General features: G+C 40.8%; 1 protein-coding gene across 1 annotated transcript in view; it reads right to left on the bottom strand.

The window, feature by feature from the left end:
* Window positions 1–9,246, bottom strand: part of LOC147236624 (general transcription factor II-I repeat domain-containing protein 2A-like) — a 33,452-nt gene extending 24,206 nt beyond the window's left edge. The window contains exon 1 of the mRNA XM_086162927.1: window positions 9,193–9,246. Within this exon, the coding sequence (XP_086019053.1) occupies window positions 9,193–9,246 (54 nt within the window). The remainder of the gene's footprint in view (window positions 1–9,192) is intronic.
* Between the last annotated feature and the right edge of the window lie 8,320 nt (window positions 9,247–17,566).

The raw sequence follows: 17,566 nt of genomic DNA, 5'->3' as shown, positions 1-17,566 counted from the left end.
TGTGGTAGACTTAGATTCTGATACGCCTACTTCCTGGAGAGTGTTTTTCACTTGAGTGGATGTTGTGAAGGGGTTTTTCTTCACCATGGAAAGGATTCCGCGATCATCCACCACTGTTTGCTTCTCAGAAAACCGAGACTATCTGAGTTCCCAAGCTCAGCAGTGTACTCTTTTTTTTTTTTGTCTCAGAATGTACCATACTGTTGATTTGGCCACTCTTAACATTTCTGAAATCTCTCTGATGGATTTCTTCTTTTTTTCAGCCTCGGATGGTCTGTTTCACCTCCATCGAGAGCTCCATTGACCACATGTTATGTGTTCACAGTTTCCAGATGCACACCTGGCAACACCTGGAATCAACTTCAGAACTTTTAACTGCTTTATTGATGACAGATTACTGAAGGAAGTGCCCATGCAGCCTTCTTGTTTTCTTTTTTTGCAGTCTTCCGAGTCAATTCTCCAATTACTTTCTGGGCCTAACTGTAAATAAGAAGAATAACATCAAGCATCACTGAAGCTGCATGGACTGAACAATGAGCACTAGTATTAAACCTACATACAAGTTTTGAAATATAAACTTATTACATCTGTAGTAATTTGTAACATAATTTGGGGTGTTATTGACTTGGATTGAAATTGGCTTTATTGGGCTTTTTGCTATTTGATTTATCTATCCTTCAAGCATTTTGAGCAGGCAGTATGAATGTTGAACAATAAAAGTTGGGATTTTTTTGTAATGAATAAACTGGCTGCCAGTTTTCTTCCTCTGTTTGTTTGGGGAGTCAGAGAAGGAGATTTTTTTCTTCAGTGAGTACAACACATGGTTACTGTTATGTTAAATGAATTTTTGATTTTTCTCAGTACTGGTCAGTGAATGTCATCCTTTAGTGCCTTCAGGCTCAATCATAAGCATACATGTCTGTGATTTTGCAGTCTGAACTTGTGCAAAAAGCAGAGAATGCAGTTATGAATTCTCACCAGTATACATACATATTGTAGATTATACCTTATTGCAGATGAAATGGTTCCCAGCAAGGAGTCATTTCCCCCTGCAGGTAGTTTGATATAAACCCCCTAAATGTTTATACAAAACTCCAGTTCGCCGTGTGCCTGTCTACAGGGGTTTTAAATATATCACACAAGTTGGACACAGATTTAGATACGGTATTTATGGCAAAGTGTTTTTTTATGGGTACTGCATTGTAAAAAGAAGGGGGAAAAGCCTTAGACTCATGACTTGAAAATCTTCAACTTATCAAGTCCTCTTCACTTTCTCCTTCTTACTGTTGCATTTCCTGAGGTGACTGACCATTACTGTTCATCGATTCAAAATGATCCTTGTTCCATGGGGACACTGACTTTGAATACAAATTGGAGAGTGAGCAGGTGATTGCAAGCTCAGTTGGTTTTGCAATATGTGCATTTTTACATTGTTTAATTAGTTTTTTCCCTCTATTGTTGAACCAAGATGCTCCAAGTTTGGCTCCTACCAGAAAATAATATAAAATTTTCAAATAGATTTATTTGATAAGATTTTCAAGTGGTTGATTTCAAATCATGACGAACTATGTATCAATGGTCTAACTTCTTTGCTGGGTATCTGTTTGTTCTCCATTTCAATGAGATATGGAAGCACAGTAGCTTTCTCCACTTCAACAATCATTCACGCACTATATGTGTATGTATTGATTGATCCGTACATTTCAGACCACCATTGTCTCCTATTTCAACTTTACAAATAGATATGAAAAAGATGAAAAGTAAATTCCCCCCAAACCACATTGTTGCCTTTGAGTCATCTATGAGTCAACTATGGGAGGTATGACTGGTCTCCCTGAACCAGCCTCCAGGGGTCACAGCCCAGTGTCTCCCTGAGCCAGTCCAAAGCTCGGCTAAATCCAGAGGGTTGCATCAGGAAGGGCATCCGGCATGAAACTTTTGCCAAAACCAAATATGCGGATCAAACGTAACCATCCCATTCGGGATTGGACGAGGCCCAGGTTAACAATGACCACCGGTGGTTCCGATGACCCACAGGATACTAGTGGAAATTGGGCTACTATGAGTCGAAGAAAGAGAGGAGGAAGGCGTGTTCGGAAGCAGAGAGAGAAGAGGAAAGGCAAGAGTCTGCAACTGAAAGTAGGGACATTGAATATTGTAACAATGACAGGAAAAGCTAGAGTTGGTTGACATGATGCAGAGGAGGGAGGTGGATATACTGTGTGTCCAGGAGACCAGATGGAAAGGTAGTAAGGCTAGAAATGGAGCTGGAGTTATCCTGAAGGAGGACTTTGTGAGGAATGTTCTGGAAGTGAAAAAAATGTCACATAGACTCATGACTCTGAAATTGGAAATGGAAGGTGTGATGCTCAATGTTGTTAGTGGCTATGCCCCACAGGTGGGATGTGAGTTAGAGGAGAAGGAGAAGTTCTGAAATGGGTCAGATAAACTGATGCAAAACATACCTAGAGATGGGAGAGTGATAATTGGTGTAAACTTCAATGGACTTGTCTTCATGGACAGGCAAAAGAGGGAATGAAGAAGGGATGGGCAGATTTGTTATCCATGATAGGAATGCAGAGGGATAGATGGTGGTAGACTTTGCAAAAAGGTTGGAAATGGCTGTCGTAAACACTATTAGGGTAACTTATAATAGTGGAGGTAGGAGTACGCAAGAGCTTAGTTACTGTAAAGTAGTTGTAGGTGAGAGTGTAGCCAGACAGCATAGGATGGTGGTTTGTAGGATGACTCTGGTGACAAGGAAGATCAAGAGGACAAGGGCAAAGCAGAGGACAAAGTGATGAACCCTGAAAAGGGAGGAGTGTTGTATGGTTTTCAGGGTGGAGTTGAGAAAGGCTCTGGGTGGTCAGGGAGCGCTTCTAGATTACTGGACAACTACAGCTAAGGTGATCAGGGAAACATGTAGGAGAGTACTTGGTGTATCGTCTTGAAGTAAAGTAGATGAGAAGACTTGGTGTTGGACTAAGGAAGTGCAGGAGTATATACAGAGAAAGCTGTTAGCAAAGAAAAAGTGAGATACTAAGGGGACTGAGGAGAACAGAGTACAGGGAGATACAGCAGAGGGTAAAGATGGAGGAAGGAAAGGCAAAACAAAGGGCAAAGGATGTTTTGTGTGCTCAATTAGACAGTGAGGAGGGAGAGAATGATTTATACAGGTTGGCAAAACAGAGTGATAAAGATGGAAAGGATGTACAGCAGGTTTGGATAATTAAGGATAGAGAAGGAAATATATTGACAGTTCCTTGAAGAGTGATGGGAAGATGGTAAGAATACTCTGAAGAGCTAATGAATGAGGAAAATGAAAGCGAGGGGAGGGTCGAAAGGGTGACTATTGTAGACCACAAAGTAGCAGAGATTAGTAAAAGTGAAGTGAGATAGGCATTGAAGAGAATGAATATTGGAAAGGCAGAGTGGAATAGCAGTATGGCTTCATGCCTAAAAAGAGTACTACACATTCAGTATTTGCTTTGAGAATGCTAATAGATAAGTACAGAGAAGGCCAGAGGGAGCTGTATTGTGTTTAGTAGATCTAGAAAAAGCATATGACAGGGTGCAAAGAGAGGAATGCTGGTATTGTATAAGGAAATCTGGAGTGTCAGAGAAGTATGTTAGACTGGTGCAGGACATGTATGCTAGCTGTGAGAAAGTGGTGTGGTGTGCTGTAGGGGTAATGGAGAATTTCAAGGTGGAGGTGGGATTCCATCAGGGATCAGCGCCGAGCCCCTTCTTGTTTGCAGTGGTGATGGAAAAGCTGACCGATGGGGTTAGACAGGAATCTCCATGGGCAATGATGTTTGCAGATGACATTGTGACCTGTAGTGAGAGCAGAGAACAGGTTGAGGAAAATCTAGAGAGGTGAAGGTATGCCCTGGAAGGGAGGGGAATGAAGGTTAGTCCCAGCAAGACAGAATATATCTGTGTGAATGACAGGAACCCGGGTGAAACGGTGAGGCTACCGGGAATGGAGTGCAAGAAGTTGGGGAGTTTCAAGTACAACAGACCAGAGCAGCGGAGAGTGTGGAAAAGAGGCAAAAAAACGGGCTCAATCAGGTTTGAACCAGTGGAGAGAAGTTTCAGGGGTACTATGGGATAGAATACCATCACCTAGAATGAAAGGGGAGGTGTACAAGACAGTGGTGAGACCAGTGATGCTGCATGGGCTAGAAAAAGTGACAATGACAAAAAGCCAGGAGGCACAGCTGGAGGTCGCAGAGATGCTGACGTTCTCTTTGGTAGTGACTAGGATGGATAGGATCAGGAATGAGTCTATCAGAGGAACAGCACATTAGATATTTTTTTAAGGAGAGAAGGTCAGAGAAGCCATACTGAGATGGTTCGGTCATGTGCAGAGGACTGAAAGTGAATATATTGGTAAATGGATGCTGGAATTGGAGCTGCCAGGCAGGAGGTCCAGAGGAAGACCAAAGAGAAGATTTATGTATGTCGTAAGAGAGGATATGAAGGTAGTTGGTGTGAGAGAGGAGGATACAGAGAATAGAGTTAGAGGGAAAAGGTTGATTAGCTGTGGTGACCCTTGAAGGGAAAGACCAAAAGGTGAAGAAAAAGAAGAACTGTGTGTGTGTCACTAGTTTCTTGTGCTGAGTCATCATATAATGCCAGCGAAGAGCCACTAAGTGAGGCACGCAGTTCTCCTGCCTCATGGTAGGGGCCGCTCGTGATTCCAGGGATTCTTCTTGCAAGTCCTCAGCTAAAGAATACAGTCTCTCACCAGCCAGGAACCTCAACGTATGTCACTGGCACACAGTAACAACACTTGTTTCTGAAGTTCACAGCCTTTTTGATACTTGGGTTTAGAGATTGATTGTTCTTCAGGTTTAAATCACTTTTTTATGGTTTGTGCACAAATGGCATATGGGTCAGATCAGGGAGTGCCAAGCTCTGCTGATGTTCACAGTAAACCACTATTAAAGAGTTGTTCCATGGTCCAGCAGTCCCCCTATAGAGTATATCAAGACTTACCTCAGTGGTCTTGATCTGGACCTTATTAGAGTTTTTTGGCACGTTCCACTGTTTTCCAACTTCTTCTTTTACTTTTATTTTTCTAAGTTCTTTATAGCTGTCAAAATAAGCCAAGTATTTGTGTAATTCCAATATCTGCTTTTTTACCCATTTTGGGGGGAGAAACAGTCCATGGCTGTTCAAGTAATTGTCAAACAGTTTGAGCTAGACTGTTATCTGTACCCAAATCTATAAAGTTGCCAATTGTATTGTAGTGCATCATGGTTAACAATGTTTTGCAGAGATTTAAAATCCCATATGCAATAGATAGAATGGATTGATATATTGCAAGATGTGTAAATCTTTCCACAATTTCAAGAAATAAAACCTTCTGTGAATGAAGATGAGTCAGAATTCAAAACTGTATAAGAGAACCTTTATTAGACCATCTGAAGAGCATGGTGCAATGATCACTTCTTCAAAAGTAAAATATAAAATATAAGATCACACCATATTTATGTCAGCCGATTTTATCAGTTTTGCCGATTCCTTGATCTCTGTGTTGCAGCAACTTTTGTTTAAAATGTATCTAAGTTGCAATTGCCTTTATAAAAATCTAAACATGCAGATTTTCATGACTGTTGTTTCATCAATTGGTTGTGGTTCCCTTTCTATTTAGGCAATTGATAGTGTAGCACTCAGGGATTCCGCATAAATTCTGCAGCCAGTCTACTTGTGCAGTAGCTGTGACAGCAGTGTCTGAGTTCAAAAATAAGTGATTGTGGGTGGTGAGGCTTAGAAATCAATAGGAGGCAACCCATTTAAGTGATGTGCTCAGGGTGCATAATGAACATATAAAGTACTGTGGGGGTATCACCCATCTCGGAAAAAGAGCAATCACTGACTTTGTTGTTCATCAATTTTGCTGACCTATTAATGTAGGAGCACGTGCCAGTACTTCTACCATACTGTTTCCAGTTTATACCGAGCGATACTGTGGGAGTACCACCTCAGGATGAAAAGAGCATTTTTGATGTGGATCCGTGCAAAGCACTACAATAGTGTTTGAGGCTAAATTGTGTTTGCAAATCAAGACCCACACACAGAGAAGTCCCACTGAGCCAATAAAACATCCTGTTGTATTCAGACAAAGTATTCCTGTTCATAATGCGATAATAGTCGTAGCAGGAATGCAATTGGAAATGCATCTCATGCGATCATCTTAAAAACACCAACTCATATCAGTTGAGGCCACACCAAAGTGCTTCTCATTTTCTTTCACCTTTAATCTGTTAAAATGTCCATGAAGCAACAGGTGCTTCATGGCGCCAGAATTTCAACTTTTCTTTCATTGTGTGCTGCCTGTCAAACTGACACTTAATTCTGCTCCTCGTTTTTTCCTCTTTGGTCTGCTTTCCTAGCCATGGCGAAATTAAACCGTAGCCTTTCTAATTAACAACTTCATTTCAAATAGAGTTCAGAGTTTGTGATGCTCTTTAGGGGTTGGCTGTGGTTCATGAGGTAAAGAAGATCTTCTAGTAATAGTAATGTAAATGGTTTGATCTCTGGCTCCTCAAAGCGTTGTTGAAGTATCCTTGAGAAAGACATTATATTCCATACTGATGCGGCGTACTGCTCAGTCATCTGGAGCAGCAGTATGTAAATGTAGTCCATTTACCATTTATTAGTTGAATATTCACAGTATTTGCCTTTTTTTAAGATATGTGGCATTGAATATGCAATCATTTTCACATTGTCTTCATATGTGGATGGATTATGCAAAGGCAACCTCATCCTGAACATGTTTTGCTCGCACTTTGGAGGAAAACAAAAAAAAATCAGTATAGTACATGACGATATGCTGGAGAACATTATGTCTCCTGTCACTTCCTTTAAACCTAATTGATTTCTCTAATTTTGCATGTGAATATAAACAAGATAAGTAGAATTCCTGTGGGTCTTTGCATGCAGGCATCTGAATTACACATGTTTCTGATCAATTAATGATGAAATAATTTCATTTCTGTATTGAGTAAACACAAACCAACATTGAAGCACTTCAATGAAAGCCAGGGTCATGTTACCGATCAGTTTGATTGATCTAACTGGAACACTAAATTTCTGTCTGAAACTTCAGAATGAACTTAAACTTGAATGAATGAGTGAATGAACTTAAAATGAACTTAAAAACTTAATATATTTTTGGAATTGATTAAATGTATGCGATCATAAAATGAAATTCAAAATTACCAATGTTAAACAAAGTGCTAATCCTTATAACTTCAAATATGGGTAAAATCACTATTAAACTGCTACCATTCACTCAAGCTGTGTTATATGCCCAGTGGTGTTTACTCTTCCTGCATCTTTTCTGTCCACTGAATTGTTGTAGATCTTTACCAGTTGGGATGCTGTCACTCATTTTAGCCCCCCTAACTTTACTGGCACTGTGCTGTCAACAAGCCTCCAGGTTTGCAAGTGGATTTAAGATTGGCCGCAGCTTCTTTAGTTTTAACCTATTATGTATTGGTAAGCAATACATCACAGGTTAAGTAACTCTAATTCCTTGTAGAGTGGTTTTAGTAAGAAATTGCGTCTTCTCTCTGCCATTGAAATGACATCTTATTTTATTACCACCAAGGTGGTTATAGAACGGATAATGGCCTTTGGTGACCAATAAATGGGTGAACTCACCTTTACACTGCTTTTGAATTGAATGCTTCAAACTTTATGACCCGCCTTATTTTCATTTTTGTTCATTTTTTCTCCTTTATGAAAGAAATGTAAGTCCAAGTCAAAGTTGTTGGATCTTCCAGAACAGTGATCCCCCCAAAGGTGTGTATGATGATTATCATGTCAAGATTTTTGGATGTAATGACACAATGGTGGATATTTACATATGATTCCCCATGTGTTGTAGTAATGTGCTTGGTTATGGGATGTACAGTAATCCGTTTGGGATGACATTCTGACAAGACATGGTGGATTTGGAATCTAAGATGCCTTTTTGAAGGAAGCCAATAGTGCGTAGATGAGCGGATAGGAAATGCAGGTTTCAGCTGGTTCTTCGAATGAGAAAACATTCTGCATACTACTGCATTTTCAACTTGAGAAATTGCATTTGTGCCACTGATCGCCATTCACACAATATACTCCTACCGTAAGTTTGGACTTCTGAGCGCACGTCAATATAAGCCGCACCAGCTTAGCCGATCGCTATCTTGGGCTTCTTCCTGCGCACTAAAACCATCAAAGTCGTCTTCTTTGGTGTCGGAGTTGAGCGGACCCGGTCATTTCATCGGTCTGATGTGATGAGGATAAATGTTTTAGCGGCGTGAAGCTTGTTCGCCCCCCCCACCAAAAAATCCATATATTAGCCACATCGATGTTTTAGTGAAAAAAGTTGCGCCTTATCGTCTGGAAATAAGGTAATTTTGACAATCAGGGCTGAAATTTTGCTCATGCAAATTAGCAGTGAAAGGCGTTAGGCAGCTGACTCGAGATATTTAGATCAAATTAGGCACGGTGTCTAGTTCTTTGGCCTCAAAGCACAAAGGACCCTGGTTTCATTGCCACAAGGCGACCTCTCTGTGTGGAATTTGCATGTTCTCCCCGTGTCTGCATGGGTTTCTACCGAGTTCTCTGGATTTCTCCCACAGTCCAAGAACATGTAGCAGGTTTATTGGGGAATGTTGCTCCAAATGAGTGAGTGAGTGAATGGTTGTCTGTCTGTATAAGTGGCCCAGGCAACCAGTCCAAGATGTACCCCATCTCTCACCCAATGCCAGCTGGGATAGGCTCCAGTATCCCCCCGCGAGCCTGAGTTTAGGGTATGCAGCAGAAGATGGATGGATGGAGCAGATGAGGCTATTTTACAGCGGTCCAAGATCCCCGTTTGGTACCAGGCCACACAGAAAGAACAAATAACTGACATTACTTCTGTTTTATTGGTTATCCGAGACTGAATATTATATTTTGAAAAATGATCGAATTCTCTCTGTTGCATCCGTCTATGACTCACTCTTGATGCATTCCAAGATGCTTGTCTCGGTGATGGGATATATTAACACTAATATTAAACCCAAAAGCTAGCAAAATGGGGAAAACAGAAGTCTTTGGAAAGTTTCTTTGCAAAAGGGAAAGGGCCCAGGAGACAGAAGATGAGCCTATGACAACCAAGAAAAAGATAGCCACAAACCCACGACAGCCCACCTCTACAGGCCGCACCGGAGCCTTCCAACCTCGCTGCTCTGCCTCTGCTGCCATCTTAGCATGTCTATCTTTTTTACGCTCGCTAGCCTCATCAACCCAATCCTCCCAGGGGACCATAAGATCGATTTCAGAGAGTCAGAAGGGCAACTGGCTTGGTGGATGGAGGCCTTACAGGACAATGATTTTGACATTTGCCACCGGTGGGGTTGCCAACACACTAATGCAGATGCACTGTCGCGGCAGCCCTGCCGTGAGGATTTGTGCCAACACTGTGTGCGGTTGGAGAAACAGGAAGAAGGGACTTGGGTAGGTGCAGCCCTGCAAGATGACACCCCAGGAAGCAATGTTGATGATCCCCAGGGCCTCTCTGCACCCACTGACTTAGAGAGCTTCGAGCCCAAGCAGCTTCAGGAGGACCAGGACAATGACCGTGCTCTCTCCCATGTGTAGTGGTGGGTGGACGCTCATCAGTGACTGGCATGGCCAGCGATATCAATGCTTGATATGGAGACCAAGGCTCTTTATTCACAGTAGACCAACATCATGACCTGTGTAGTCCTCCTCCACGGCAGTTGGAAACCTGCAGGGAACCGTGACCTCCTCCAGCTCCTGGTACCTCTCAAGCTAAGACAACGGGTACTCCTATTGGTCTATGGCTCAGTGGGGGCAGGTCACTTTGGGGTCACCAAAATGCTCCAGTGGCTTAGAGCCCGGTTCTACTGGCCCGGATCCCGCCAAGATTTAGAGGTTTTTGTCCACTGTTGTAACGCTTGCGACAACATGGTGCCCCAATGCCCCCTTGCAGCAGTATCAGGTGGGCAACCCCATGGAACGTGTAGCTGTCAACATCTTGGGTCCCTTTCCAGTTGCAGATTGAGGAAACTGCTCCATCCTGGTTGCTGTGGACTATTTCACCAAATGGCCAGAAGCATTTGCAGTTCCTGACCAGAGCGCCATCACCATGGCAGAGCGTTTGGTGAACAGGGGTGGAACCTCGAGGCCCAGGTGTTCAACAAAGCCTGGCGGCGCCTGGGGATCAAGAAAACCCGGACAACACCACAACCTCAGAGTGACAGTTTGGTTGAGCGGTTTAATGGAACCCTGGCCACCCAACTAGCGATTCTGACCAGTCAGCAGCAGCGAGATTGGGATTTGCACTTACCACTGGTCCTGTGGGCTTGTTGGCAGGCAGTCCAGGAGTCCACTAAATCCACCCCTGTGGCACTTATGTTTGGCAGGAAACTATGCAGGCCTGTGGACTTGGCCTTTGGACCTCTGCCTGAACCTGAAGTAGAGGAAGTATTATATTATAATATATTTTATTCAAGTCAAGTTTTGTTGTTTGAATCACTTCGACATGGATTAGGTGTAACTGCAGCAGCAGGAGGGTGTTGTGCCTGCTTTCATGTACTTGGTTACTTTGATGAGATCATGAAATGATAAGTCTGTTGGTTATTTAAAATGATTGTTGAGTTGGAGGATTGGTTGTTAAATATATTCATTTATATTCATCTAACTGTAGATTCCAATGTTTCAAATTTAAACTGATTTAAAGGTAGACAATTTAACAGTGGCTAGCAATAGCAGGGGCAAAGTCGGAATACAGAGAGAAAACAATGTATTGTATTCTATATCTACGGCCTGACTGAAGCAATTCATTGTGTCTCTAGGATAAAATGTCACCATGAAAAGTAATTTGTTTCGGCTTGACTTTGGCTGGTTGTCAAAGCATCTCATGGCCAATATCAGAACATTTCCATGGCCTTTTAAGTGTTATTAAAGATACCAGATGTACTTCTACCTGAAAGACTTGGCAACTAGCGCAACCGATTTATGGGACATTAGATTTTCAAATGTTCCTTTACTGATGGTCAGCTTCATCAGATTAGACATTATGCTTTAACTTGATCAAATAGAAAATGCGATACTTGACCGAAGTCCGTGTCAGTGCTTGTCCATTTCCACCTTTAAAAAAGGACCAATTAATATCTTGATGCTTTCCTCTATTTTCTTCAATAACTTTAGCTCACAGATAATCACTTCCTGGTTATCAGGTCTACTCCGGTGTGAAAACCTAAAATATTCAGGTGGAACAGTCCTTTATTACACAGCTACTCTTCACCTGAATATCCTGAATATCTATTTCCTCACCTCATGCCAAAGTCTCTAGTATTATTTGTCAGACTTCCTCGGCAGACCACAGCAATAACACCTGGCTACAACTAGCAGTCAAAGTAACAGCTATAAAACATAAATATAGCTGAATGAGTTGAGGCAATGCACTCACTTATGATTGTAACATGTTTTCAGAAACACTGGCTGAGGAAAAAGAATAGACAATAGGATGCACTATTGAACCTTTTGTAGATTTCTCATCTTCAGAGCCAAGAAAATTGATCTATTAATCCCTCCTCACAGGACCAAAACAGTATCTTGATGCAGAATCTTTGCAGCGTCCTCCCAGAAATGGGAGTTAGTCACTCGCCATGAAAAGTTGTGGTGGCAGTAAGAATGTGTGGCACAGTTGGGAGATAGGATGACACCTACTGGATATGTTCACAGAATATTGCACTTTTTTTCATAATTTTATTTTCCTTATTTAATTTCCTGCCTTCTGGGTAGCTCAGTGTTGAAATTGATTCACCTGCTTTTCAATCAACAACCAGATCTGCATCCCGGCTGCACTCCTATTGGGAAATGAAGAGGCTTCATCATATTTTTCAAATGCATCACTGCAGCCTTGATCGACTTCTCATCAAATGACGCAATTATGCCCTCACTTTTGAATTAATCACGGAAATATTAAGGGGTCGAGTCCAACTGGAATGCTCTACATTTAGGATTTAATTTTGTTAGATACAAAGTGGGCAGCAGGTTGGTGCATTGGTGCTGCACTTCTGCCGCCCATCAATATGGTCCCTGGTTAAATTCTGACAGCCGGCCTTTCTGTGTGGAGTTTCTCCCCATGGGTTGTGAGGTTTCCACAAGCAGCCCAAAAACTGGAGATCCTAATATTGGTTGAAAAAAAAAAAAAAAAAACCTGTATATGTGGGCCCACGATCAACTGGTCCAGGGCAAATCCCACCTCTTGCGCAGCGACAGCTGGAATAAGCTCCAGCCCCCCCATTGGACAGTTATGTTGTCAATCAGTAGCTGCTGGTGACCATTAATTGTGAAAATTGTGTACTCAATAGGTTACCATGGTGTTGAAAGGGTTAAGCCTTGAGAAGGAAATATGCAGATTATCTTAACCAGAAAGCCAATGTCTGCTTTTTCGTGCTGAGCATGTAGTGATTTGTCTGCTGCTGTTCAAATTATATATGGAAGCTGTGGAACTGAACTTTGATAGTAAAGTTGCAAGCCAGCACAGCGAAACGATTAGCTGAAAGCCTGAGAGCAGAGAGGAGTTTCATCACTTAAACCTGTATGTGTCAACATACATGGAGTTATTTGATCCTGTTATTAAATCATTTTCACTTTAATGCTATGTTGTGCAGGGGCACCTACTGAAACAATATATCTGGTAATGTTACATTTGACATGAATGGGCCTTTATTTTCATAAGCCGATAAATGACAGCTGCGTCATGCAGAGGTATTAAAATTAGATTTTTTTTCCCTCCCTCTCCTGGGAGAATGTAGTCTTGACTGAGCTGTGGTAAAGCCACGTAGGAAATCCCTGCTATGCTGATGAGGGTTTAAAAAGGAATAGCTCATATAATGGGGTGATCCTGGGTGACTTATCCAAATCCCTAACTCATCTTCTTTTATTGGTGTTCACTTCGTCCCCTGTGGCTGCTCTACACGTGTGAGTGTGAGTAACACAGGAGGAAGTGCTCGGTGTGCTGCTTGTTAATTTGCTCTGCTGAGGCTGTGTTTCAAAGAAGAAGGCCAATGATCATGATCCTTTTGTATAAAATATACAAACTCTACAAGTGTTCCAGTAGTTAATGAAAGTTAATTAGTTTTATTTATTTGTAATCAGTTATATGAACATTTGAAGCCACGAGTTCCTGCAGCTGAAACATCAAATCCTTCTCAGTTTCTTCTGCCTATTTCTTTTATTTGTCAATTAAAGGTTACCAACATTAATTGAGCACTTTTTGTTTTGTTTTGTTTTGCTTTTTTTTCGAGAAAAAAAATAAATTGTAAAATATTCTGTTCACTGATGAGGTTACAATATTTATTTTTGGACTCAACATGCATAATTAAGTGAATATTCTACATTTGATTATGGGTTTGACTTTATTTGATAGACATCAGCACAATGTATTGTGTTTGTACGTAATCCTGTGCTTGATTTCATAAATCATCTTTTTGTAATGTATCACACTGATCAGATTATATTTTTTTTGCATGAGTGGAGATCAATTTCTCATAATTTCATATCCCTTAGTCAACATGTCATATGGGGGATTTTGACATGTTGACTAAGGGATATGAAAAAATCCCCCATATGACACTTACTGGTTATTCAGACACTTAATAGGAGGATAATTTCAATACCCTGGTACGTAATTATGTTTTCAGGGTTTCCATGTTCAAAGCAAACGATTGCCTGAAATTATTCATTATTTATGCTGCTTATCCTGCACTCGGGGTTGCAAGGGTGGAGGGTGGGAGGGCTGGAACCTATCCCAGCTGTCCTTGGGTGAGAGGCAGAGTTCACCCTAGACCGGTTGCCAATCAATCACGAGCCACATAAAGAGACATACAACCATTCACTCTCTCATTCCCACATCTGGGCAATTTTGGTTCTTCAATTAACAACCTGCATGTTTTTAGGCTTTGGGAGGAAGCATCTTGTATCATGTATCTTCTGCACCTTGCCTGAAATTATTCATGATTTAAAAATGAAAAAAAGATGAGATGAGGATTAAATGTTAATCATGTTAGATTTATGCTGATTTTTCAACACAGACAAATTCTCCATGTGCACATGTTGGAATGATTGGCTGTAATCAGTCCAGTATTGTTAGGGAATGCTACAAAATCAGCAGTGAACAGAAGGCCTCTAATAATGCATGAAGCTCAGGTGTTGGTTTCCTCTAAATTAAAGATGGGATACATGGTGACTGTGTCGGACACAGCAAACAGACACTAGCAGTGACATTTCTGCCTTATTTTGGCTTGCACCAGACCAACAATACCCTTACAAGATCAGAAGATAAAAAGTTCAAATGTCTCCAAAAAGGACTAAAAAAAATATATATTATTGTTGTTTATAGAAATTTTCTGTGGAGCTTCATCTACCCCTAACCTTAAACTGATGCAGGTTCTTTAGAATCAAATCATGGTCATTGACACTGTTGTCAATGTTTGTCAAACGTTTGGGTTCACTTTAACCAGCCATGGGTAAAAGCAGCGAACAACGCCATTCCTTCGCATTGCCATCGTTGCCTAACTGCGCACTGATAGCATGAAGCCTGAAGTTTATCTTTCATTTCTCTCCCGTGTGAGAGATACAGCTTTTCCCAATGAGCCATACAATGGTGAGCTCCTGTATTTTCCTGGCTTAAAAACGTAGCACTTTCTTTTTCCTTTTTTTCCACCATAAAACTGCCTCTCTACTCAGAGTTGAACTCCAAAGTTTTTCCGACAGCAGTCTTAGCCTCCTCCTCCTTCTCTTTAGGAAGGTGTTCTTCAGAGCTTTGTTCCTCTTTCAATCTGTCAGTTTAGGTGCTCTTTCTATCACTCACTGACACCATCCCTCCCACCACGGGGCAAATAAATAAATACAGTTGCTTGACTATTGTAACCCTTTTCTGCAAACAATCTAAAAGTAAAACAGAATTTTTTTTTTTATCATGGACAAGGTATTTATAGTGCTAAAGATTCCTTCAAGATTCTTCTTGAGAGTCGATATTCTGCCTCACGGCAAGTGGTATATCTTCTATTGCTGGGGGGGCTTCATGTAGATTGTCATTTTGCAAATATTTGATTAAACACAAATCCCTGTATTTTGTCAGAGACAAAATGACCTTTGGTAAACTCCTACCTGAAACCAATGCCTTGTCCGTGGGCTTAGTAACCAACCAAAGGTGGGCAAGGACCCCCATGCAGGGGCCGGCTTGGGTACACCTTCCCTTATTGCTTCTTTAATGTACATATTTGCTGTGTTGCTCCTAAACTGCAAAATAGGCAAATTACTTTAAATTTCTTTCACTGCATGAATATAGAAATTGCTACCTCCTAATATTGAACTTTTTTTTTAATCACTTGTTGATTATTTCTTTTACCATAAACACAAGCTTTCTTTTTGTAGAATGTTCTGCTCTGGTGTCAAGATTGAGCAGCACTGGTACATTATATATGCATGACTGTCAAGACAATTCACCCATTAAGACTGTAAAATTTTATTTTTTATGTTTTTTTTTTTTTTTTTCCTGGCAAAGCTGTTCTTGCAGCTTCATTGATTCTGGATTAGTTATTTGGTGGTCTAGTTGAAAGAATTACTCTTGTGCTCTGGGCAGTGACCAGCAGCATTCCCCTAAAGTGATGTATTATTGTTGAAAATGCTGACTTCAGCAAATGAGAAGCATCTCCATGAATGGCATGTTACTGGAAGGGAGAAAAACGATTAAAACTTCAAATCACGCTTCTGCATTTACGCACAGGCAAATTGTGTTGTTGTTTTTTTTTCTTTTTAATAACTTAAAAGGAACTGCTATGTTTATTCACTGTATACTAATTTACATTAGCTTTTCAGTAATCATTGTAATATGATAAAATGCCCCAATCCATTCATTTTTCTTATGGCAGACACTGACAGGCTAATCAAGTAGACATGAGAAATAACCTGAGGATATGCCATCGGATAATATTAGACTAGCGACAAATCCAGAACCTTGACTTCACCAGAGCTTCATCGAGGAACTTGCTTCACCCTCAGATAAAATTATAATAATAAATACAAAATTTGGGGGAAAATGTAAAGCGTATCCCTTCAAGGAATACTTGGATTTAATTAATTCTCATGCCATGGCCTGCATGCAAACTCAGTCCTGACTATTTGACTATTTGCAGGGTGTCTATTAATTCACCATATTAATGGGGCAACTCTGGCTTAATTGAAGAGTTGGCAGTTCGATTCCCAGTACCTCCTGTCCCTGGGCAAGATGGTGAACCCTAAAGATGCTCCTAATGGCCCGGTTAGCACCTTGCAAGCCAGCTCTATTGCCATTATGTATTTTTGTGCGAATGGGTAAAAGCAAACCAGTGAATGGTGCATTGAAACTGCAAGAGATGCAAGTACTATATAAGTTGAGACCATTTACCATTTATATATATTTGTGATATCTACTGAACTAGTCAAAATATGCCACTAAATTGCGTGATTGTCAACTTTCTTCATGAAAAGAAAATTATATCCATGTGTGCAATGCTGAGAATCGATTTGCCATGATTTACCATCCCATGTTTCAAAGGAGCATCAATATATATCTGTGTATAGCAGAGGCAGTACGCATACTTTATAGTATATGAGCTGTTTCTTTAACATCAACCATTTAATCCAAGGATTTCTTGCAGGGAAAATGACCAGCCATGTCGACAGTGAAAGAGCTGTTTGTCTGTAAATAATCCAATAAAGGTCAAAACCTCCTCCACTTCAGACCTACAATTAGGGCTTCTTCTGAACCCAGTGGTCTCTTGAGAAAAGAATTATGCGCCTGCTATCCCTGCCCCCCCCTCCCCCCCCCCCCCCCCCCGGTTTCTGACCTACAGACTATAAATGAACCAAACAGGGACGATAGACAATGCGTCAATAACTTTTTTTTTTTTTTTTTTTAAATACAGCTGGCTAATCTGAAGTGATGCTGACCTAACAGGGATTTTCAACATTTAAGAGATCCTCGGGTACATTCTGTGCATCAGCTGCGTTCTTCAATAGCTATTTTGTGGAATTCCTACTATAATCCTGCACTGATTGTTATTTATTAAATATAGTAAAACTTCAGTGGCACACCATGATCACATATTGTGATGAATTATTAAATAGTACTTATTTACAAAGCCAAGTGACTGCAGAGATTTCAGTGCTCAAGCTTTCCTCATTTCAGTATCTTCCTTTTTATATGAAAGGGTGGGTTGCATGCATGCATTTTCATGTTTACTGTGCATTCTTGCATATGCATTTGTGCAAGATAAAGGTAGATGATGTACCATGGGACATGAAGGACATGAAGGTATATTATTTTGCTGTGAGGGAAAGTCATAGTGTCTCTATTTTACACATCTGCATGAGCTTTGATTCAGAATAAGTAATGAAATCTGAAGGCGGGTTGCTTATGCATTTTATTCAAAGGGCAATGACAAGACCGCTTCAGACCAGTTGAACATTGTTTATGATACAGTAAAACAAATTTCGACGTGAA

This window comes from Fistularia commersonii, chromosome 2 (genome assembly GCF_037954325.1).
Source record: "Fistularia commersonii isolate RoL2024-O1a breed Wild chromosome 2, RoL_Fcom_v1.0, whole genome shotgun sequence".
In the NCBI taxonomy this organism is placed as follows: domain Eukaryota; kingdom Metazoa; phylum Chordata; class Actinopteri; order Syngnathiformes; family Fistulariidae; genus Fistularia; species Fistularia commersonii.
This window is presented reverse-complemented; position numbering and strand designations above follow the sequence as displayed.